The sequence below is a fragment of the Pristis pectinata genome, chromosome 9 (genome assembly GCF_009764475.1).
Source record: "Pristis pectinata isolate sPriPec2 chromosome 9, sPriPec2.1.pri, whole genome shotgun sequence".
In the NCBI taxonomy this organism is placed as follows: domain Eukaryota; kingdom Metazoa; phylum Chordata; class Chondrichthyes; order Rhinopristiformes; family Pristidae; genus Pristis; species Pristis pectinata.
The window spans coordinates 2,456,786-2,475,860 of record NC_067413.1 but is presented as its reverse complement, the minus strand read 5'-3'; the positions used below and the strand labels follow the sequence as shown (position 1 = coordinate 2,475,860).

General features: G+C 47.2%; 1 protein-coding gene across 1 annotated transcript in view; it reads right to left on the bottom strand.

Annotated features, from left to right (window-relative positions):
• Positions 1-19,075, bottom strand: part of LOC127574426 (laminin subunit alpha-3-like) — a 304,580-nt gene that overhangs the window by 243,181 nt on the left and 42,324 nt on the right. Inside the window, 1 exon segment of the mRNA XM_052023432.1 lies at positions 1,794-1,911. Within this exon segment, the coding sequence (XP_051879392.1) occupies positions 1,794-1,911 (118 nt within the window).

Here is a 19,075-nt window from a genome sequence, read left to right as displayed (position 1 = left end):
TGACTGAGCCTCCACAGCCCTTGTACATAAGGAATTCCAAAGAATCTTCACACCTCTGTCCTGAATGAACACCTCATACTTTGATTCCATGAGCCCTGTTTCTGGACAACCGAACTGTAAAAGGCAGCTTCAACAATTGGTGAAATTATTTAGATGTATGAGCCTATTTTAAAGTGTCTCTGAATGCTTTAATATCATTGCTTTAACGGAACACTGTTCTAAAGGCTGTAAAGCAAATTCAACAAGTATCCGAGTTATAGAGTCACACAGCACAGAAACAGGCCCTTCAGCCCAACTCGTCCATGCTGACCAGGACTCCCTTCTAAACCAGTCCCACTTGGCCACATTTGGCCCATATCCCTCTAAACCTTTCCCATCCGTGTACCTGTCCAAGTACCTTTTAAATGTTGTTAATGTACCTGCCTCAACCACTTCCTCTGGCCGCTCGTTCCATATACGGACCACCCTCTGGGTAAAGAAGTTGCCCCTCAGGTCCCTCTCCCCTCTCACCTTAAACCTGTGCCCTCTAGTTCTTGATTCCCCAACCCTGGGAAACAGACTGTGCACATTGACCCTATCTGTGTCCCTCATGATTTTATATACCTCTATAAGGTCACCCCTCATTCTCCTACACTCCAATGACAAAAGTTCCAACTTGCTCAACCTCTCTCCATAACTCAGTCCCTCTGTATTAGAGTGGTGTTAGGTGGTGATGCAAGGCATGATTGTCAGTCGGACCAGAAATGTAACGGCAAAGAATGTGGGAAAAATGAAAAATGTTTAAAACCTGCAGAATCTGAAAGTCAAGCACAAACTGAGGCTGTGGGACTGCGGTGTTGTGTCGGAAGCAGGTTACCTGGCATTGAACAAGAACGTTAAATCTACCAGGAACATGCCCCTGGAGTCTGGCCTTCACAACAAGTAAGAGAACTGTTCGAGAGACGGAAGGAACAGAGGACGTGTTAAAACATCAGAAAGGCCATGAAGCTAAAGCAAGCGACATTTGTTGCAGAATTTTGGACAATTAAAGTGAGGACCTCATTCAAGGAGTAACTCGGTCTGTGAGAGAGCACAGGTTGATAGGGATGGTTCAAGCTACAAATGCAGAGGTGAGCTGGTAATGAATGAAACTTAGAATGTATTTCTGAAAGGATCAGTGAAGGATTCTTATCTACGCCTCTCATAATTTTATAAACCTCTATCAGGTCTCCCCTCAGCCTCCGACGCTCCAGTGAAAACAATCCAATTTTGTCCAACCTCTCCTTATAGCTCATACCCTCTAATTCAGGCAGCATCCTGGTGAACCTTGTCTGCACCCTCTCCAAAGACAGATAGTCAGGGTCTTTCTCCCAGGGCAAGGGAGTCTAGAACTAGAGAGCATAGGTTTAAGGTGAGAGGGGAGAAATTCAAAGGAGATCTGAGGGGCAAGTTCTTCACACAGAAGGTGTTGGTTATCTGGAACGAGCTGCCAAAGGAGGTGGTGGAGGCAGGTACAGGTACATTTAAAAGGCATTGGACAGGTACTTGGATAGGAAAGTTGTAGAGGGACACGGGCCTAATGCAAGCGAATGGGATTCGCGTAGACACATATCACGGTCAGCATGGACGAATTGGGCCGAAGGGCCTGTTTCTGTGCTGTATGATTCTATAACAATCGCTGCACACCCTCAGCTCATCTTCTACATTTTAAGCAAGAGTTAAGGGCAATATTGATTGTGCAAGTTGAGAAAAATTCTCCAATTCGTAAGCATAACAAGAAAACAAAAGAAACTGCTGAGAAATAAAAGACTCACGAGCAAAGTACTGCCAGGGTCTGTAGGATCTTCCAAAGTCAACCGATCGCTCCAGGACCCAGAGGTCAGGACGGGGGGAGTTTGCAAACTTGATGAGAATATAAGCCACGTGGAAGAGCTGTTAAAGAGACACGGGCATTCATTAATGCAATGGAATTTCTAACAGTCAAGATATACACTTCTAAATAGATTATTTTTAATTTGTTTTCAGGATATGAATGCCAAGGCCAGCATTTATTGTGGTGGTGATACCATTGAATGTCAAGGGTCGGTAGTTGGACACTCTCTTTTTGGAGATGCTAATTGCCTGGCATTCCTGGGATACAACCGTCCATGCAGAAATCAGAACACTGCTCCTACAATGGTAATATCAGCAGGCTTATGAACAAGAAAGTAATGTAAAGAGCCCAAAGTCATAACGATGTTTTCAAAGTGTTGAACTGCCTCCAACAAATTGATGGAGTGTTTTTTTTAAAAGAGGAAATGAATAATAAATTAGTCAAAGAAAGAAAATTACAGAACTCTGCAAGAGAAATTGTGATCTAAATTGCTCTTTAATTAGCAGTCATTGATGTAGGCCATACAGCAGAAGAAAACATTCACAAACATGTTAAGAGATCAGCATTAAATGACGTTAATTAGCAGTTCCGTGGCTGAAGGCTGTTATTAAATTTTGAAGTTATGGATAAATAGGGTATAATGAGAAGTGTAAGATAAATACTAGGTAGTTGGCAACAGGCAACACAGGTTTGCAAATGGTTTGGAGGCATTGGGAGATGTGAAGCTGTTCAGAGAGTGAAGTGGTGTACACACTTTGCAACACCAGGGAAAGTGATCACTTTAGATTTTTACAACAATGTCAACAGTTTATGTTTAAGAAGTGCTTCAGCAAAGTAAAACCCCAAACCTGAGCTGGCTCACAAAACATCATCAAACAACACAACATAAAGAGGCATGAGGACAGAGGTGGACACACGGGAGACTGCAGGTGCTGTAATATGAACGGTTTATAAGACAAGTTTTCCACTGTGTCTCGGTACAAGTGACAATAATAAACCAATACCAATACCAATCTGAAGCAACACACAAAGTGCTGGAGGAACTCAGCGGGTCAGGCAGCATCTATGGAGGGAAATGGACAGTTGATGTTTCGAGTCGAGACTCTTCATCAGGACCAGATGAATTCCTCCAGCACTCTCTATGTGTTGCATTAGGACAGAGGTGTTGGGTCTCTAAGCCTGGTCTGTCCAACCTTTCCTTATACAACACACCACCCATTCCAAGTATGAGTCAAGTCCACCTTGCCAATCCCATTCCTTTTGTAGAATCTTGGAAAATTTATTGCCTGGGAGGCCATTCATCCCATCATGTTGACAAAGGGTTCCCCAGCCTAACCCCACCTCCCCCCACAGATCATCAAGTACACACCCAAGTAGTGTTGAACTGTGACAACTTGCACTAGTATTTTCCTCAGGCCGTGAGTCCCAGAACCCACCACCATCTGGGTCAAATGTTCAGTCCTCATCTCTCCTTTCTTCTACCAATTACGTTACATCTCTACCTTCGGTGTTTGATCCCTTTGCCAAGGGAAAGTGCCTACTTCCCATGTACTCTATCAAAGCCTCACATGACTTTACACGTCTCCTTCCTCAGCCACCCCTCTTCCAAAGAACCACAGCCCATTCAATTTTTCCTTACAGCTTTCTAACTTAAAGCATTCGGACTGGTTGCAACACAGCCTGGTCTGGAAACCCCAACGCACAGGAACGCAAGAGGCTGCAGAGAGCGGTGGAACTCAGCCAGCTCTTTATATGATATATCAGACCTGGGCTGAGAAGTGGCAGATGGAGTTCAACCCAGAGAAGTGCGAAGTGATACACTACAGGAGATTTGAAGGCAGAATATAAGGTTAATGGCAAGAATCTTAGCAGTGTGGAGGAACACAGGGATCTTGGGGTCCATGTCCATAGATCCCTCAAGGTTGCTGCGCAGGTTGATAGGGTTGTTAAGGTGGCGTATGGTGTGTTGGCCTTCATTAGTCAGGGGGTATTAAGTTCAAGAGCCGCGAGGTGATGTTGCAGCTCTATAGAACTCTGGTTAGACCACACTTGGAGTACTGTGTTCAGTTCTGGTCGCCTCATTATAGGAAGGATGTGGGAGCTTTAGAGAGGGTGCAGAGGAGATTTACCAGGATGCTGCCTTCATTGGAGAACATGTCTTATGAGGAGAGGTTGAGTGAGCTAGGGCTTTTCTCTTTGGAGAGAAGGAGGATGAGGGGAGACATGATAGAGGTATACAAGATATTAAGAGGAATAGAGTGGACAGCCAGCGCCTCTTTCCCAGGGCACCAATGCTCAAAACAAGAGGACATGGCTTTAAGGTAATGGGTGGGTAGTTCAAGGGAGATGTCAGAGGGAGGTTTTTCACCCAGAGAGTGGTTGGTGCATGGAATGCGCTGCCTGGGGTGGTGGTGGAGGCTGATTCGTTGGTCAAGTTCAAGAGATTGTTAGATAAGCATATGGAGGAATTTAAGATAAAGGGATACATGGGAGGAAGGAGTTAGATAGTCTTAGGTGTGGTTTGAAGGGCGGCACAACATGGTGGGCCGAAGGTCCTGTATTGTGCTGTATTGTTCTATGGTTCTATGGAGAGGAGGAGGATGAGCGGTGACTTGACAGAGGTGTACAAGATGATAAGAGGCATAGATCGAGTGGACAGTCAGACTTTTTCCCAGGGCAACAATGGCTAACATGAGGGGACATAATTTTAAGGTGATTGGAGGAAGGTATAAGGGGGATGTTAGAGGTAAGTTTTTTACACAGAGAGTGGTGGGTGTGTGGAACACACTGCCGGCAGAGGTTGTGGGGGCAGATACATTAGGGACATTTAAGAGACTCTTAGATAGACACATGAATGATAGAGAAATGGGGGGCTATGTGGGAGGGAAGGGTTAGATAGATCTTAGAGGAGGATTTAATGTTGGCACAACATTGTGGGCTGAAGGGCCTGTACTGTGCTGTAGTGTTCTATGTTCTATAAGATAAGATTTCTTTGTTAGTCACATGTACATCGAAACACACAGTGAAATACATCTTTTACGTAGAGTGTTCTGGGGGCAGCCCGCAAGTGTCACCACGCTTCCGGCACCAACATAGCATGCCCACAACTTCCTAACCCATACGTCTTTGGAACGTGGGAGGAAACCGGAGCACCCGGAGGAAACCCACGCAGACACGGGGAGAACGTACAAACTCCTTGCAGACAGAGGCTGGAATTGAACCCGGGTTGCTGGTGCTGTAATAGCGTTATGCTAACCGCTACACTACCGTGCCTGCCTTCACCATGGGTACAGCTCTCCCCACTACCGAGGATACCTACAAGAGGCAATGTCTCAGGAAGGCGACAACCATCATCAGGGACCCCCACCATCCGGGCCGTGCCCTCTTCTCGATGCTGCATCAGGGGCTGAAGACCTCATCTCAAGGTTCAGCAACAGCTTCTTCCCCACTGCCAGCAGGTTCTTGAACTGACCTGAAAAACCCTAACACTACCCCAGACTGTATTTCCCACAACTCACCCTAATGTTATTACACTTATTTTTGTGTATTTTGTCATGTAAGTTATGTATAATTTATGTTAATTTAAGTTTATGTAACTTGTGTTTGTCATGTCTGTAACGTACTGTGCTGTAATGTAATGTCTGCCCCTGACAATAAACTCAAACTCGAAGTTGAACAAATGTTCTCTTGGCGACGTGGGCAGACCCGCCTTCACTGCCGGACGGGTGGAATTCAGAAATCGGGGGTATTGTTATAACTGTGGGGCATCCCGGTGTGGCCACAGCTGAAGCACTGCACACAGTTTGGTACCTTAACTGTAAATAAAGTACCAGTACTAGAGGCAGTCCAACAGGGAGTCACCAGGCTAACTTCTGTGAGGAGAGGATCGTCCGATCACAAGTGGCTGAAGAAATCAGGTCTGTATTCTTTGTGATTTAGAAGAATGAGGGGTGATCATATTGAACATTGACCATCTGAAGTGGGTTTGACAGGGTGGATGTTGAGATAGGATCTGAACATAGAACACAGAACAGTACGGCACAGGAACAGGCCCTTCGGCCCACAATGTGTGCCAAACATGATGCTGAATTAAACTAAATCCCTTCTGTCTGCACATGGTCCACATCCCTCCACTCCCTGCACATTCATGTGTCTGTCTAACAGCCTCTATCGTATCTGCCTCCTCCACCACCACCCCTGGAAGGACATTCCAGGCGCCCACCACTCTGTGTAAGAAACTTGCCCCACATATCTACTTTAAGCTTTCCCCCTCTCACCTTAAATGCATGTCCTCTGGTGTTTGACATTTCTACCCTGGGAGAAAGATTCTGACTGTTTACAACAACACACACACAGTGCTGGAGGAACTCAGCGGGTCAGGCAGCATCCATGGAAGGAAATAAACAGTCGATGTTTCGGGCCGAGACCCTTCATCAGGACTGGAAAGGAAGAGGGCAGAAGCCAGAATAAGAAGGTGGGGAGAGGGGGAGGAGCACAGGCTGGCAGGTGACAGGTGAGTCTAGGTGCGAGTGCGGAGGTACTCTATGCCTCATAATTTTAATAAACTTCTATCAGGCCTCCCCTCCGTCTCCAACGCTCCAGGGAAAACAATCCAAGTCTGTCCAACTTCTTTTTGCACATGCCCTCTAATCCAGGCAGCATCCTGGTGAACCTCTTCTGCACCCTCTCCAAAGCCTCCACATCCTTCCTGCAATGGGGCGACCAGAACCGCATGCAATGTTTCCGTTAGAAGACTCTTGAACAAGGGGACATGGTTACAAGATTTCAATCTCTGCCGCACAGGAACTTCTTCTGACAGAGGGTGGTGAACCTCTGGAATCCTCTTCTCCAGCAGGTGTGGACACTGGATCACAGAGGGTATTTAAGGAGGATGTAGAAACATTTTTGAAAGATCAGAGAATTGAGGGTTATGGGGAACTGGCACAGAAGAGTAGAAAGGTCTCGGGCAGATCAGCCATGATCTTATTGAATGGCGGGGCAGGCCTGAGGGGCTGGGTGGCCTCCTCCTGCTCTTGTTTTCTTGTGTTGTGATGTCCTCTGCCCCCCGCACATCTTTCCTGTAATGTCATGACCAGAACTGTACACAGTTCCAACATTACCTCATTTCCCTCACTACACGACCTTCCCTTCAACGCATACACAATGTTGATACAAAACATTGCTGGAAATACTCAGCAGGTCAGGCAGCATGTGTGGGAAGAGAAAAAAATTTAATGTTTCAGGTCAAAGACCCTTCGTCACACTTAAAAAGAGGCAAAAGAAGCTCGAAAAAATGCAGGGGAAGTGGGGGAGGGTAAGTCTGATGGGGTGAAGCAGGGGCAGCCATGGGGGTAAGCTGTAAACAAGGTCAACTGGTCCAACACACAAGATGCTGGGGGAACTCAGCAGGTCAGGCAGCATCTATGGAGGGAAATGGACAGTCGACGTTTCAGGTCGAGACCCTTCACAGGTAGTGTATGGGCAGGCACGGTAGTGTAGCGGTTAGCGTAACACTATTACAGCACCAGCGACCCCGGGTTCAAATCCGGCCGCTGTCTGTAAGGAGTTTGTACGTTCTCCCCGTGTCTGCGTGGGTTTCCTCCGGGTGCTCCGGTTTCCTCCCACATTCCAAAGACGTACAGGTTAGGAAGTTGTGGGCATGCTATGTTGGCGCCAGAAGCGTGGCGACACTTGCGGGCTGCCCCCAGAACACTCTACGCAAAAGATGTATTTCACTGTGTGTTTCGATGTACATGTGACTAATAAAGAAATCTTATCAGGGAGTGGAGGGATACGGATCATGTGCAGGCAGAGGGGATTTAGTTTAATTTGGCATCGTGTTCGGCACAGACATTGTGGGCTGAAGGGCCTGTTCCTGGGCTGTACCTGTTCTATTGTTCTATGAAACATGAGTGGTGTTGACACGTTGTAAGAGAACGTATTGGATTAATCGTACAATGAATGTAGAAAAAGGAGAGTACAGATTGTATTTACTGGAAGTATAATGAATAAAGTGTATTTCTGAAATAAAAAAGAGAGCTCTCAGCAGTTGTCTGCTGACCCACTGTTGCATTCACTTCCTTTAACAGTGTTCCCATGTCCGGAATGAATTGGTTTTCCATGCACTTGGATGGTCTCCCAAGTCAGGGTTATTTGTAGAGTCTCCACTGAGGCTCTGCCTGCTCCAGAATCCAGGCACATCTGGGAGATGTATCCAGCTGCTCAGGGGTCAGTTTGGGAACGACATTCGTTCGATCAATCCAGGTCACATTGATTTTTGTAATCGTGTCACATCACCAAAGGTAAATAGAGTGTGTTCTATGTGTGAGAGAGCTTGCTGCATTGGTAAACATCCCAATGCTACAGACTCATTTACAGGAGGACAGGCGAGTCTGTGGGGCTGGAATCCGCAGCTCCCTACACAACCAGGGCAGAGACCTGCCAAGAGTTCATGGAGTTTATGTATTAAACAGACTTGGAATCGCCAGCTCCGTGAAACCTGCTGCTGGTGTTTACTCGACTGCAGAAACCATGGCTCCCCACCCCAGTCAGAGATCTCCCTGCACTCCTTCCCCCACCACACTGTCACCCCCCACTCCCATAACAATTCTCCCCAGAAACACCTCCTCAGAAACTCCCCCTCCGAAACTCCTCCTCAGAAACAATGCCCCCAGACACACATCCTCAGAAACCCCAGAAACACCCTCCAGAGACACCACCCAGAAACTTCACCCAGAAACAGAATGGTTTAAGTTAGTCTGGCAAGGGGATGGAACCCACAGTAATAATGTGGTAGATCGGAAAGTTAAAGCCAGCAAGCCCAGTAGACAGGACAGGCATGGGCAGGACAGGGAGCGAGGGGGTCTGATAGGCAAAACTGTGTGTCTGTTAACACAAGAGTCCTGACAGGTAAGGCAGATGAACTCAGGGCATGGGGAGGTACATTGGACTGTGATACTGTACCGACTGCAGAAACATGGTTGAGAGCTGGGCAGGAATGGCAGGGTAAAGAGCTTCAAGTTCCCTGGAGTGAACATCACCAACAGCCTGTCCTGGTCCAACCACATAGATGCCACGGCCAAGAAAGCTCACCAGCACCTCTACTTCCTCAGGAGGCTAAAGAAGTTTGGCATGTCTCTGTTGACCCTCACCAATTTTTATCGATGCACCACAGAAAGCATCCTATCCAGGTGCATCACGGCAACTGCTCTGCCTGTGACCGCAAGAAACTGCAGAGAGTTGTGGACACAGCTCAGCACATCATGCAAACCAGCCTCCCCTCCGTGGACTCTGTCTACACTTCTCGCTGCGTCGGTAAAGCAGCCAGCGTGATCAAAGCCCCTCCCACCCCGGACATTCTCTCTTCTCCCCCCTCCCATCAGGCAGAAGATACAAAAGCCTGAAAGCACGTACCACCAGGCTCAAGGACAGCTTCTGTCCCACTGTTATAAGACTATCAAACGGTTCCCGAGTACGATAAGATGGACTCTTGACCTCACAATCTACCTCGTAATGACCTTGCACCTTATTGTCTGCCTGCACTGCACTTCCTCTGTGACACTTTATTCTGCATTCTGTTATCATTTTCCCTTGTACTACCTCAATGTACTGATGTAATGAAATGATCTGTATGGATGGCATGCAAAGCAAGTGTTTCACTGTACCTCAGTAAATGTGACAGTAATAATCCGATTTACCGATTTACCAAATTTAAATCGCCAGATTCTAATCAGGTGTGTCCCAGGATGTTTTGATAAGATATCTTTATTAGTCACATGAACATCGAAACACACCGTGAAATGCACCTTTTGCGTAGAGTGTTCTGGGGGCAGCCCGCAAGTGTCACCTTGCCTCCGGCGCCAACATAGCACGCCCACAACTTCCTAACCCGTACATCTTTGGAATGTGGGAGGAAACCGGAGCACCCGGAGGAAACCCACACAGACACGGGGAGAACATACAAACTCCTTACAGACAGTGGCTGGAATTGAACCCGAGGGAAGGGAAGAAATTACTGGGGCCCTGACAGAGAATTTTTTATCTTCCTCAACCACGGGTGAAGTCCCAGGACACCAGAGGGTGGTTGATGTCTGCCTTTATTTAAGAAGGGCTGCACGGACAAGACAGGGAACTACAGGACCATGAGCCTGACATCAGCTGAATGTTACATCTTCACCAACCCACTGATCGGTGAATAACTGCACTGCCTGGTGTTAGTGACCTGGCTGTCAGTCACTGCTCGAGTTTCCTAACCCTACCGAGGGAGGGCTTCCACAGCTCAGCAGTGAGTGGCACCTCATCACTCTGGCAACTCGCATTGGTATTGGTATTGGTTTATTATTGTCACTTGTACCGAGGTACAGTGAAAAACTTGTCTTACATACTGATCGTACAGGTCAATTCACTATACAGTGCAGTTACATTGGGTTAGTACAGAGTGCATTGATGTAGTACAGGTAAAAACAATAACAGAATGCAGAATATAGTGTTACAGTTACAGAGAAAGTGCAGTGCAGGCAGACAATAAGGTGCAAGGTCATAACGAGGTAGATTGTGAGGTCAAGAGTCCATCTTATTGTACTAGGGAACCATTCAACAGAAAGTGTGACAGCTACAGAGAAAGCGCAGTGCAATAAGGTGCAAGGTGCAAGCATCCTGCCAACTGGATGTACAAAGGAAATGTGTGGGGCAAGCTTTCTACACAGAGAGCGGTGGGTGTCTGGGATGCGCTGCCAGGGGTGGGGGTGGAGGCAGATACGACAGAGGCGTTGAAGAGGTCTTAGACAGGCACATGAATGTGCAGAGAATGGAGGGAGATGGACATTGTGCAGGCAGAAGGGATTGGCTTAGTTAGGCGTTTAATTACTAGTTTAATTAGTTTGGCACAACATCGTGGGTCGAAGGGCCTGTTCCTGTGCTGTACTGTCCTATGTTCTATGACTTTATGATGTGAACAGAAACTTCTTTTCACCTTGAGCACGTCGATGGTGTGGAACTCACTGTTGTAGGGGTGGAAACAGAGGGCACAGAGAGAGAATTTGCAGGGCTGTGGGGAAAGAGTGGGGGGACTGGGACTGATGGGATTGCTCTACCTGAGGCCAGCACAGATCAGATGGGCCGAATGTCCTCCTTCTGTGTAGTAACAGTTAGAGTCATAGAGTTATACAGCAGGGAAACAGGCCCTTCAGCCCAACTGGTCCCTGCTGACCAAGATGCCCATCTAAGCGAGCCCCGTTTGCCTGTGTTTGGCCCGTAACCCTCTAACCCTTTCCTATCCAGGTACCTGTCCAACTGTCTTTTTAAAAGTTGTTATTGTACCTGCCTCAACCACTTCCTCTGGCAGCTCGTTCCACATACAGACCACCCTCTGTGTAAAAAAATTGCGCCTCAGGTTCCTATTAAATCTCTCCCCTCTCACCCTAGACCTATGCCCTCTAGTTCTTGATTCCCCTACCCTGGGAAAAGGAATGAGTGCACTCCCCCTATCTATGCCCCTCATGAATTTATACACCTCTATAAGATCATCTCTCAGTCTCCTACACTCCAAGGAATAAAGTCCTAGCCTGTCCAGCCTCTCCCTATAACTCAGTCCCTTGGCAACATCCTCGCAAACCTTTTCTGCACTCTTTCCAGTTTACTAACATCTTTCCTATAGCAGGGCGACCAAAACTGAGCACAATACTCCATGTGCGGCCTCGTACAGTGATTCTTTCATTGTTAACAGTAATATCAAATGCTGGGGTTAACCCACTTGCCAGAACTTATTTTATGTTCAAACAACATCAGTGCGAAGGTCAGTTTATATTTATTTCAAGAAAAATCATCATAATTTTGACTAAAATATTGGACTGACACTCTGCTGATGCCTAATTTGGTATTGTTTGAATATAATGGTTTTCTTCATGTCTCGACTGCTGAGAATTACTCAAAAGGAATGTCAAATATTTTCTGGATTAGCCTTCCGTTACTTTGAAAATCGTAACTGATGCCGAGCAAATTAAACAAAACCTCTACAGTGGTAGATTTATGGGGAGTAAAATCCATTGGCAGTAGTCTGTAGTTATTGTGGTCAAGTAGTCATCTCTGTAGTAACTGTACTTTGGCAATGGTGTCAGCTCCTAGGAGGCTAAAGAAATTCAGCATGTCCCCTTTGACACACACCAACTTTTACAGATGCACTGCAGAAAGCATCCTATCTGGATGCATCACGACTTGGTACAGCAACTGCTCTGCCCGGGACCGCAAGAAACTGCAGAGAGTTGTGGACACAGCTCAGCGCATCACGGAAGCTAGCCTCCCCTCCATGGACTCTGTCGGCATTTCTCGCTGCCTCGGTAAAGCAGCCAACGTAATCAAAGACCCCACCCACCCCGAACATTCTCTCTTCTCCCCTCTCCCATCAGGCAGAAGATACAAAAACCTGAAAGCACATACCACCGGGCTCAAGGACAGCTTCTATTCTGCTGTTATAAGACTATTGAAAGGTCCCCTAGTATGATAAGATGGACTCTGACCTCACAATATACCTCATTATGGCCTTGCACCTTATTGTCTGCCTGCACTGCACTTTCTCTGTAACTGTAACACTTTATTCTGCATTCTGTTATTGTTTTCCCTTGTACTATCTCAATGCACTGATGTGATGAATTGATCTGTATGAACGGTATACAAGCTTTTCACTGTACCTCAGTATATATGACAATAATAAACCAATTCCAATTCCAATTGACTGATCTCGTCCCTTCTTGTAAGGAGATGTCTGTCACCATTGGACATATCCAATCAAAGCAACTGGGATTGTGTTGTGCGAACTCACTGGAGACACAGGAGACTGCAGATGCCGGAATCTGGAGCAACACACAAACTGCTGGAGGAACTCAGCGGGTCGAACAGCATCTGTGGGGGCAGAGGAAGTGTTGACTTTTCGGGTCGAAACCCTGCATCAGGACTCCACATTGTGGGCTTGTGATGGAGGAATCTGTGCTGTGGAATAAACCTTGCTGAACGATAGCTCCCTGCACTCACAAAGGGAGGTCAGTCAGAGGCCCCTGTCCCTCTGCCCCTGAGCACAGGGGTTCGAAACCCTGCACAGGGTCTTGCTGCAGAGTCTTGTCCCGAAACGTCACAAAACCTTAACCCACACAGATGCTGCTCGACCTGCTGAGTCCCTCCAGCAGATTGTTTGCTGCTCCCTAAACTCGCTGATGTTTGAGTACAAGGTGACAAGACAATGACACACATTGCTTTCCAATAAGGGGGTAACTTATTTTACTTACATAAAATTTATCGGATTCCTGGGATGAACACAATCTTGATGCCTGTAGGCTTGACTGTTCCAACACTCCCCTAGCCAATTTCCCACCTTGTCCTCTCTGTAACCTTGAGCTCAGACAAAACTCTGCTGCCCTCACCAAACACAGACCCACTGGCCAGATACTCACCTGGGCCAGCCATGTAAATACCATGACTACAGAAGGTCAGGGTTTGCGAATCCTGTGGGGTGTGACTCACCCCAAGGCCTGTCCACCATCTACAAGAAGCTAATCAGCGATGGAACGCTGTCCACCTGCCCGAGTAAATGCAGCCCCAACAACCATGAGAAGTTTGACACCACCCAGGACAAGTGGTGTCAGGGTGGTGAAGAAGGCTTTTGGCACGCTGGCCTTCATCAGTCAGGGCACTGAGTATAGGAGTTGGGGTTGCTGTTGTACAGGACGTTGGTGAGGCCACACTTGGAGTATTGTGTTCAGTTTTGGTTACCCTGTCATAGGAAAGACATTATTAAACTGGAAAGAACACAAAGAAGATTTACGAGGATGTTGCCAGGACTCGAGGGCCTGAGTTACAGGGAGAGGTTGGGCAGGCTAGGACTTTATCCTGTGGAGTGCAGGAGACTGAGGAGTGACCTAGTGTAGCGGTAAGCGTCACGCTATTACAGCGCCAGAGACCTGGGTTCAATTCCAGCCGCTGTCTGTAAGGAGTTTGTACGTTCTCCCCGTGTCTGCGTGGGTTTCCTCCGGGTGCTCCGGTTTCCTCCCACATTCCAAAGACGTACGGGTTAGGAAGTTGTGGGCATGCTATGTTGGCGCCGGAAGCGTGGCGACACTTGCGGGCTGCCCCCAGAACACTCTACACAAAAGATGCATTTCACTGTGTGTTTTGATGTACATGTGACTAATAAGGATCTTATCCTATCTTAGAGGTGTATAAAATCACGAGGGGCATAGATAGGGTGAACACACACATCCTTTTTCCCTGGGAAAGGGAATCAAAACCTAGGGGGCATAAGGTTTAATGTGTGAGGGGAAAGATTTAAAAGGGACCTGAGAGGCAACTTCTTCATGCACAGGGTGGTGAGTACATGGAACGAGCTGCCAGAGGAAGCGGTTGAGGCAGGTACGATAACAACATTTAAAAGACACTTGGACAGGTCAATGGATAGGAAAGGTTTAGAGGGATATGCGTGCCATCCAGACAGATCATTCCATACATAAGTACATCGAAGTAGTAAAAAGAAAACAGAATGCAGAATGTAGTGTTACAGTTATAGAGAACGTGCAGTGCAGGCAGACAAATAAAATGCAAGGGCCACAACAAGGAAGATTGGGCGATCAAGAGTTCATCTTCAGCATATGAAACGCTAAAAGGAAGAAGAGATGTGGCAGTCTGGTTGAAAAGAGAAGTTAAAGGCAAATTTGCTTAAAGTGAAGAAGAGTTTTAAAACAATAAACACGGAGAGAGCAGGAGGGTTGGTGGTCAGAAATCATGGATTTAAGGGATGTGAGGGAAAAAGATTAGGCAGCCACCCGTGGTGACCAGGGAGAAGCTGCCTGAGGAGTGGTTGCAGCAGATCCAACAGGAGCTTCCAGAAAGGATCTGGAAGCAACACCTGAAGGTGAAATGAGCAGTAAGCTGTGTGTCTGGGAGATGTTCCCCTACAGTATCTCTGCAGTCGTGAGTCCAGTGACATTTGAAAATGACGTTGGTTCATTTCTGAATTCGAGGTGTTGCCAGACAGAGAGCTGACGGAGGTCAGCAAGGACACGGGCCGGGTGGGAATGTTTCTTATACACATTCAGGATCTGGGTGTCACCAACAAGGCCGGCATTTATTGTCCCTCCCTGACTGCCCCTGAGAAGGTGGGGGTGAGCCGCCCCCTCAAACCACTGCAGTCCTTCTGGAGAAGGTGCTCCCATGGTGCTGTTGGGGAGGGAGTTCCAGGGTACAGACCCAGTGACGGTGAAGGAACGGTGATGTATCTCCAAGTCAGGATGGTGGGTGACTTGGAGGGGAACCTGCAGGTGGTGGTGTCCCCTCCACCTGCTGCAATTGTCCTCCTTGGTGGTAGAGGTGGCCGGTGAGTTTTGTAGACGGTACATACTGTAACCACTGGTGGGGGCAGGTGGACGAGGCTCGGTTTGCTTTTTACTCCCTCAATGTACCTATCTATGGAAGGATCTGTCTGGATGGCATGCACACAAAAGCTTTTCACTGTATCTCGGTACACATGACAACAACAAACCTGTGTCACTAAAGGTCTTGTTCCAGTAAATCTCCATGACACTGGTCCTACCCTCTCAACACCCTTTCTGAAGAGAGGTGTTTGGAATCAAACAGAACAATACGGATAACCAGAGCTAAAATTTTATCAAGGCTTCAAATAACCTGCTTACTGTCGTACTGATTATGGTCACACAGCACGGAAACAGGCCCTTGGGCCCCACCGAGTCCATGCTGACTATCAAGCCCCAATTTACACTGATCCATCACTGATCCCATTTTATTCCCTCCACATTCCCCCCAGGTCCTACCCCTCACCCACACACCGGGGGCAACTTACAGTGGACAATTAACTCACCAACCCGCAGGTCTTTGGGATGTGAGAAGAAACTGGAGCAGCTGGGGGAACCCACACGGTCACAGGGAGAACGTGCAAATGCACACTTTTGCATTATTTATTTATTTTTGTAACTTTTAGTAATTTTGATGTCTTTATGTCTTGCACTGTACTGCTGCCGCAAAACAACACATTTCATGACATATGTCAGTGATAATAAACCTGATTCTGATTCTGGTTCAGACTGCACCCAAGGTCAAGATCAAACCTGGGTTGCTGGCGCAGTGAGGCAGGTCCCACACAGCCTGTCACCTTCAAAGATTTAGGGCCATACATCCCAGGCGTCTCTGCTCCTGCACCCACTTTAATGTTTCACCATTTCCTTCATGTTCCCTCTGCTACTACCCTTCCCAAGACTTCATACTTTGGACTAAATTTCTTCTGTGTACTCCTGAGTTTGCATATTTCTGTTTCCAACGTTTCCAGGAAGGATCTGGAGCAATATCTCAAAGTGTAAATGAGCAGAAAACTGTGTTTCTGGGAGATGTACAAGAAAGCTCACCAGTGCCTCTACTTCCTCAGGAGGCTAAAGAAATTTGGCATGTCCCCTTTGACCCTCACCAATTTTTATCGATGCACCATAGAAAGCATCCCATCTGATGCATCATGGCTTGGTAGGGCAACTGCTCTGCCCGAGACCGCAAGAAACTGCAGAGAGTTGTGGACACAGCTCAGCACATCACGGAAACCAGCCTCCCCTCCATGGACTCCATCTACACTTCTCGCTGCTTTGGTAAAGCAGCCAACATAATCAAAGACCCCACCCACCCCGGACATTCTCTCTTCTCCCCCCTCCCATCTGACAAAAGATACAAAAGCCTGAAAGCACGTACCACCAGGCTCAAGGACAGCTTCTATCTCACTGTTATAAGACTATTAAACAGTCCCTAGTTCGATAAGATGGACTCTTGACCTCACAACCTACCTCATTATGACCTTGCACCTTATTGTCTGCCTGCACTGCACTTTCTCTGTCACTGTAACACTTTATTCTGCATTCTGTTATTGTTTTCCCTTGTACTACCTCAACGCACTGATGTGATGAAATGATCTGTACGGATGGCATGCAAAACAAAGTTTTTCACTGTACCTCGGTACATGTGACAATAATAAACCAATTTATCAATTTGCAGTACTTCTGGGGTTATGTGTTGAGTGACAAGTAATGGGAGAATTGGAAATAATCTTGAACTCGAGGTGTTGCTCAGCGGGACATGGAAATGTCCATTACCGGAGGGCATGCATGTAAGATGAGGGGGGGGGACGTTCAAAGGAGATGTGCAGGGCAAGTTCTTTTACACAGAGAGTGGTGGGTGCCTGGAACGGGCTGCCAGAGGAGGTGGTGGAGGCAAATACAATAGTAGCTGTTAAGAGGCTTTTAGACAGACACATGAATGTGCAGAGAATGGAGGGATCATGTACAGGCAGAAGGGATTACGTTAATGAGTTCACATAACATCACCAAAGTCAAAGTCGAGTTTATTGTCAGATGCACAGGTACATGTGGGCACAGGTGCAATGAAAAACTTACTTGCAGCAGCATCACAGGCACAGAGCATCAGATAAGCAGCATTCACAAGAAAAACATAAACATAAATTATGCACAATTTTTATAAGAAAGAACAGAACAAAAAAAAACAAAGTTCATGTTAGTGCAAAATGATCAAAGTGGTCACAGTGTTGCTAAACTGTAGTGATTAAGGATGTGCCGGTTGGTTCAAAAACCGAATGGTTGAAGGGAAGTAGCTGTTCTTGAACCAGGTGGTGTGGGACTTCAGCCTTCTGTACCCCCTGCCCGATGGTAGCTGCGAGAAGATGGCATGGCCTAGATGGTGGGGATCTTTGATGATGGATCATGGGCAAATTCCACATTGCCAGTAGCGGAGGTCAGGATTGAACCCAGGTCTCTGGAGCTTGTTTTGAGGCAGCAGCACTACCCGCTCCTATTTTTTCATCATTTACATTTCCAATTTCCTCCAAATTCGTTGACTGTATTCTGCTTATCCAAGCTCGGGTGGATAACATACATCAAAAAGAGCAGTGCTCCCAACACTGAGCCCTGGGGAACATCAATCCACGCTTCTCCCAGTCTGAGGAACAACTGTTCTGCCAGGCTTTTTATCTCTTTGACAATCAGTGTCCATATGGCCCATTAATAGAATGAGCTTCTGTTTTTTTTTAAAACAAATTAATTATATATTCCTTTGTTAAAGTCCAGAAACATCACTCTTCTCCATTCCATCACCAAAGGACTTAATCGTTAGTCAAACACAACCTGCCTTTCCGTAAACAAGTACTGCCTTTCACATCCTTGCATCTCTTTGCAAATGTTGGTTAATGTTGCCCAGGGATGTTGTATCTCAGTGCTTTCTCCACTCTCTCTGTTCCTCTGTCTCCGTTGTTTTTGCTCCAATGATGAGACTTTCCGTCCTCCTGAACCTTGGCTTCCCCTCTCTCATTGTCAACGAAGCCCTTGACCACATCTCAACCATTCCCTGCACCTCTGCTGTCACCCTCTTCCCTCTGGGACGGAGCAAGGACAGAGATCCCCTGGTGCTCACCTCCCACCCCACCAGCCTCCACATTCAACAGATCTCTCCACAATCTCTGCCAAGGAGATTCCACCAGCAGACATCTTCCCCTCTCCTCCCCTTTCAGTATTTCATAGAGGAGGAGATGTGTGACTCCCTCTGTGACTCCCTGGTCTACTTTTCCATCCCCATCAACCTCCCCCTCCATCGGACAGCCCCTTCCCTTGCAACCACAGGCAATACAACACCTGTCATCTCTTCCCTTCCCACCACCCAGTCAAACAGTCCTTCCAGGTGAAGCAGCGATTCACGTATGTCTTCCAGTCTAGTGCACTGCATTCAGTGCTTAGTGTGGGCTCCAGTACACTGGAGGAACCAGACACAGACTGGGAACCGCTTTGTGGAGCGCCTGTTCAATCCACAGGGGTGATCCTGAGCTTCCTGTTGTCTGCTGCTATAACTCCCCACCCCACTCCCTACCGGTCTGTGGCCCCTTGTACAGTTACAACGAGCCCCAATGCAAGCTTGAGGTCACCGAGCTATAGTTCGGATATGATTAAGCTGGGAAAGGTGCAGAAAAGATCCACAAGGATATTATCGGGACAGGAGGGCTTGGATTATAAGGAGAGGCTGGATAGTCTGGGGCTGTTTTCCCTGGAACAAAAGAGGCTGAGGGGTGACCTTATAGAGGTTTATAAAATCATGAGGGGTGTCTGGTTCACTGATGTCCCTTACCTGCTGTGGCTGAGACATAATTCCAGATTCACAACAACAAAGTTGTCCCTTCATTGCCTC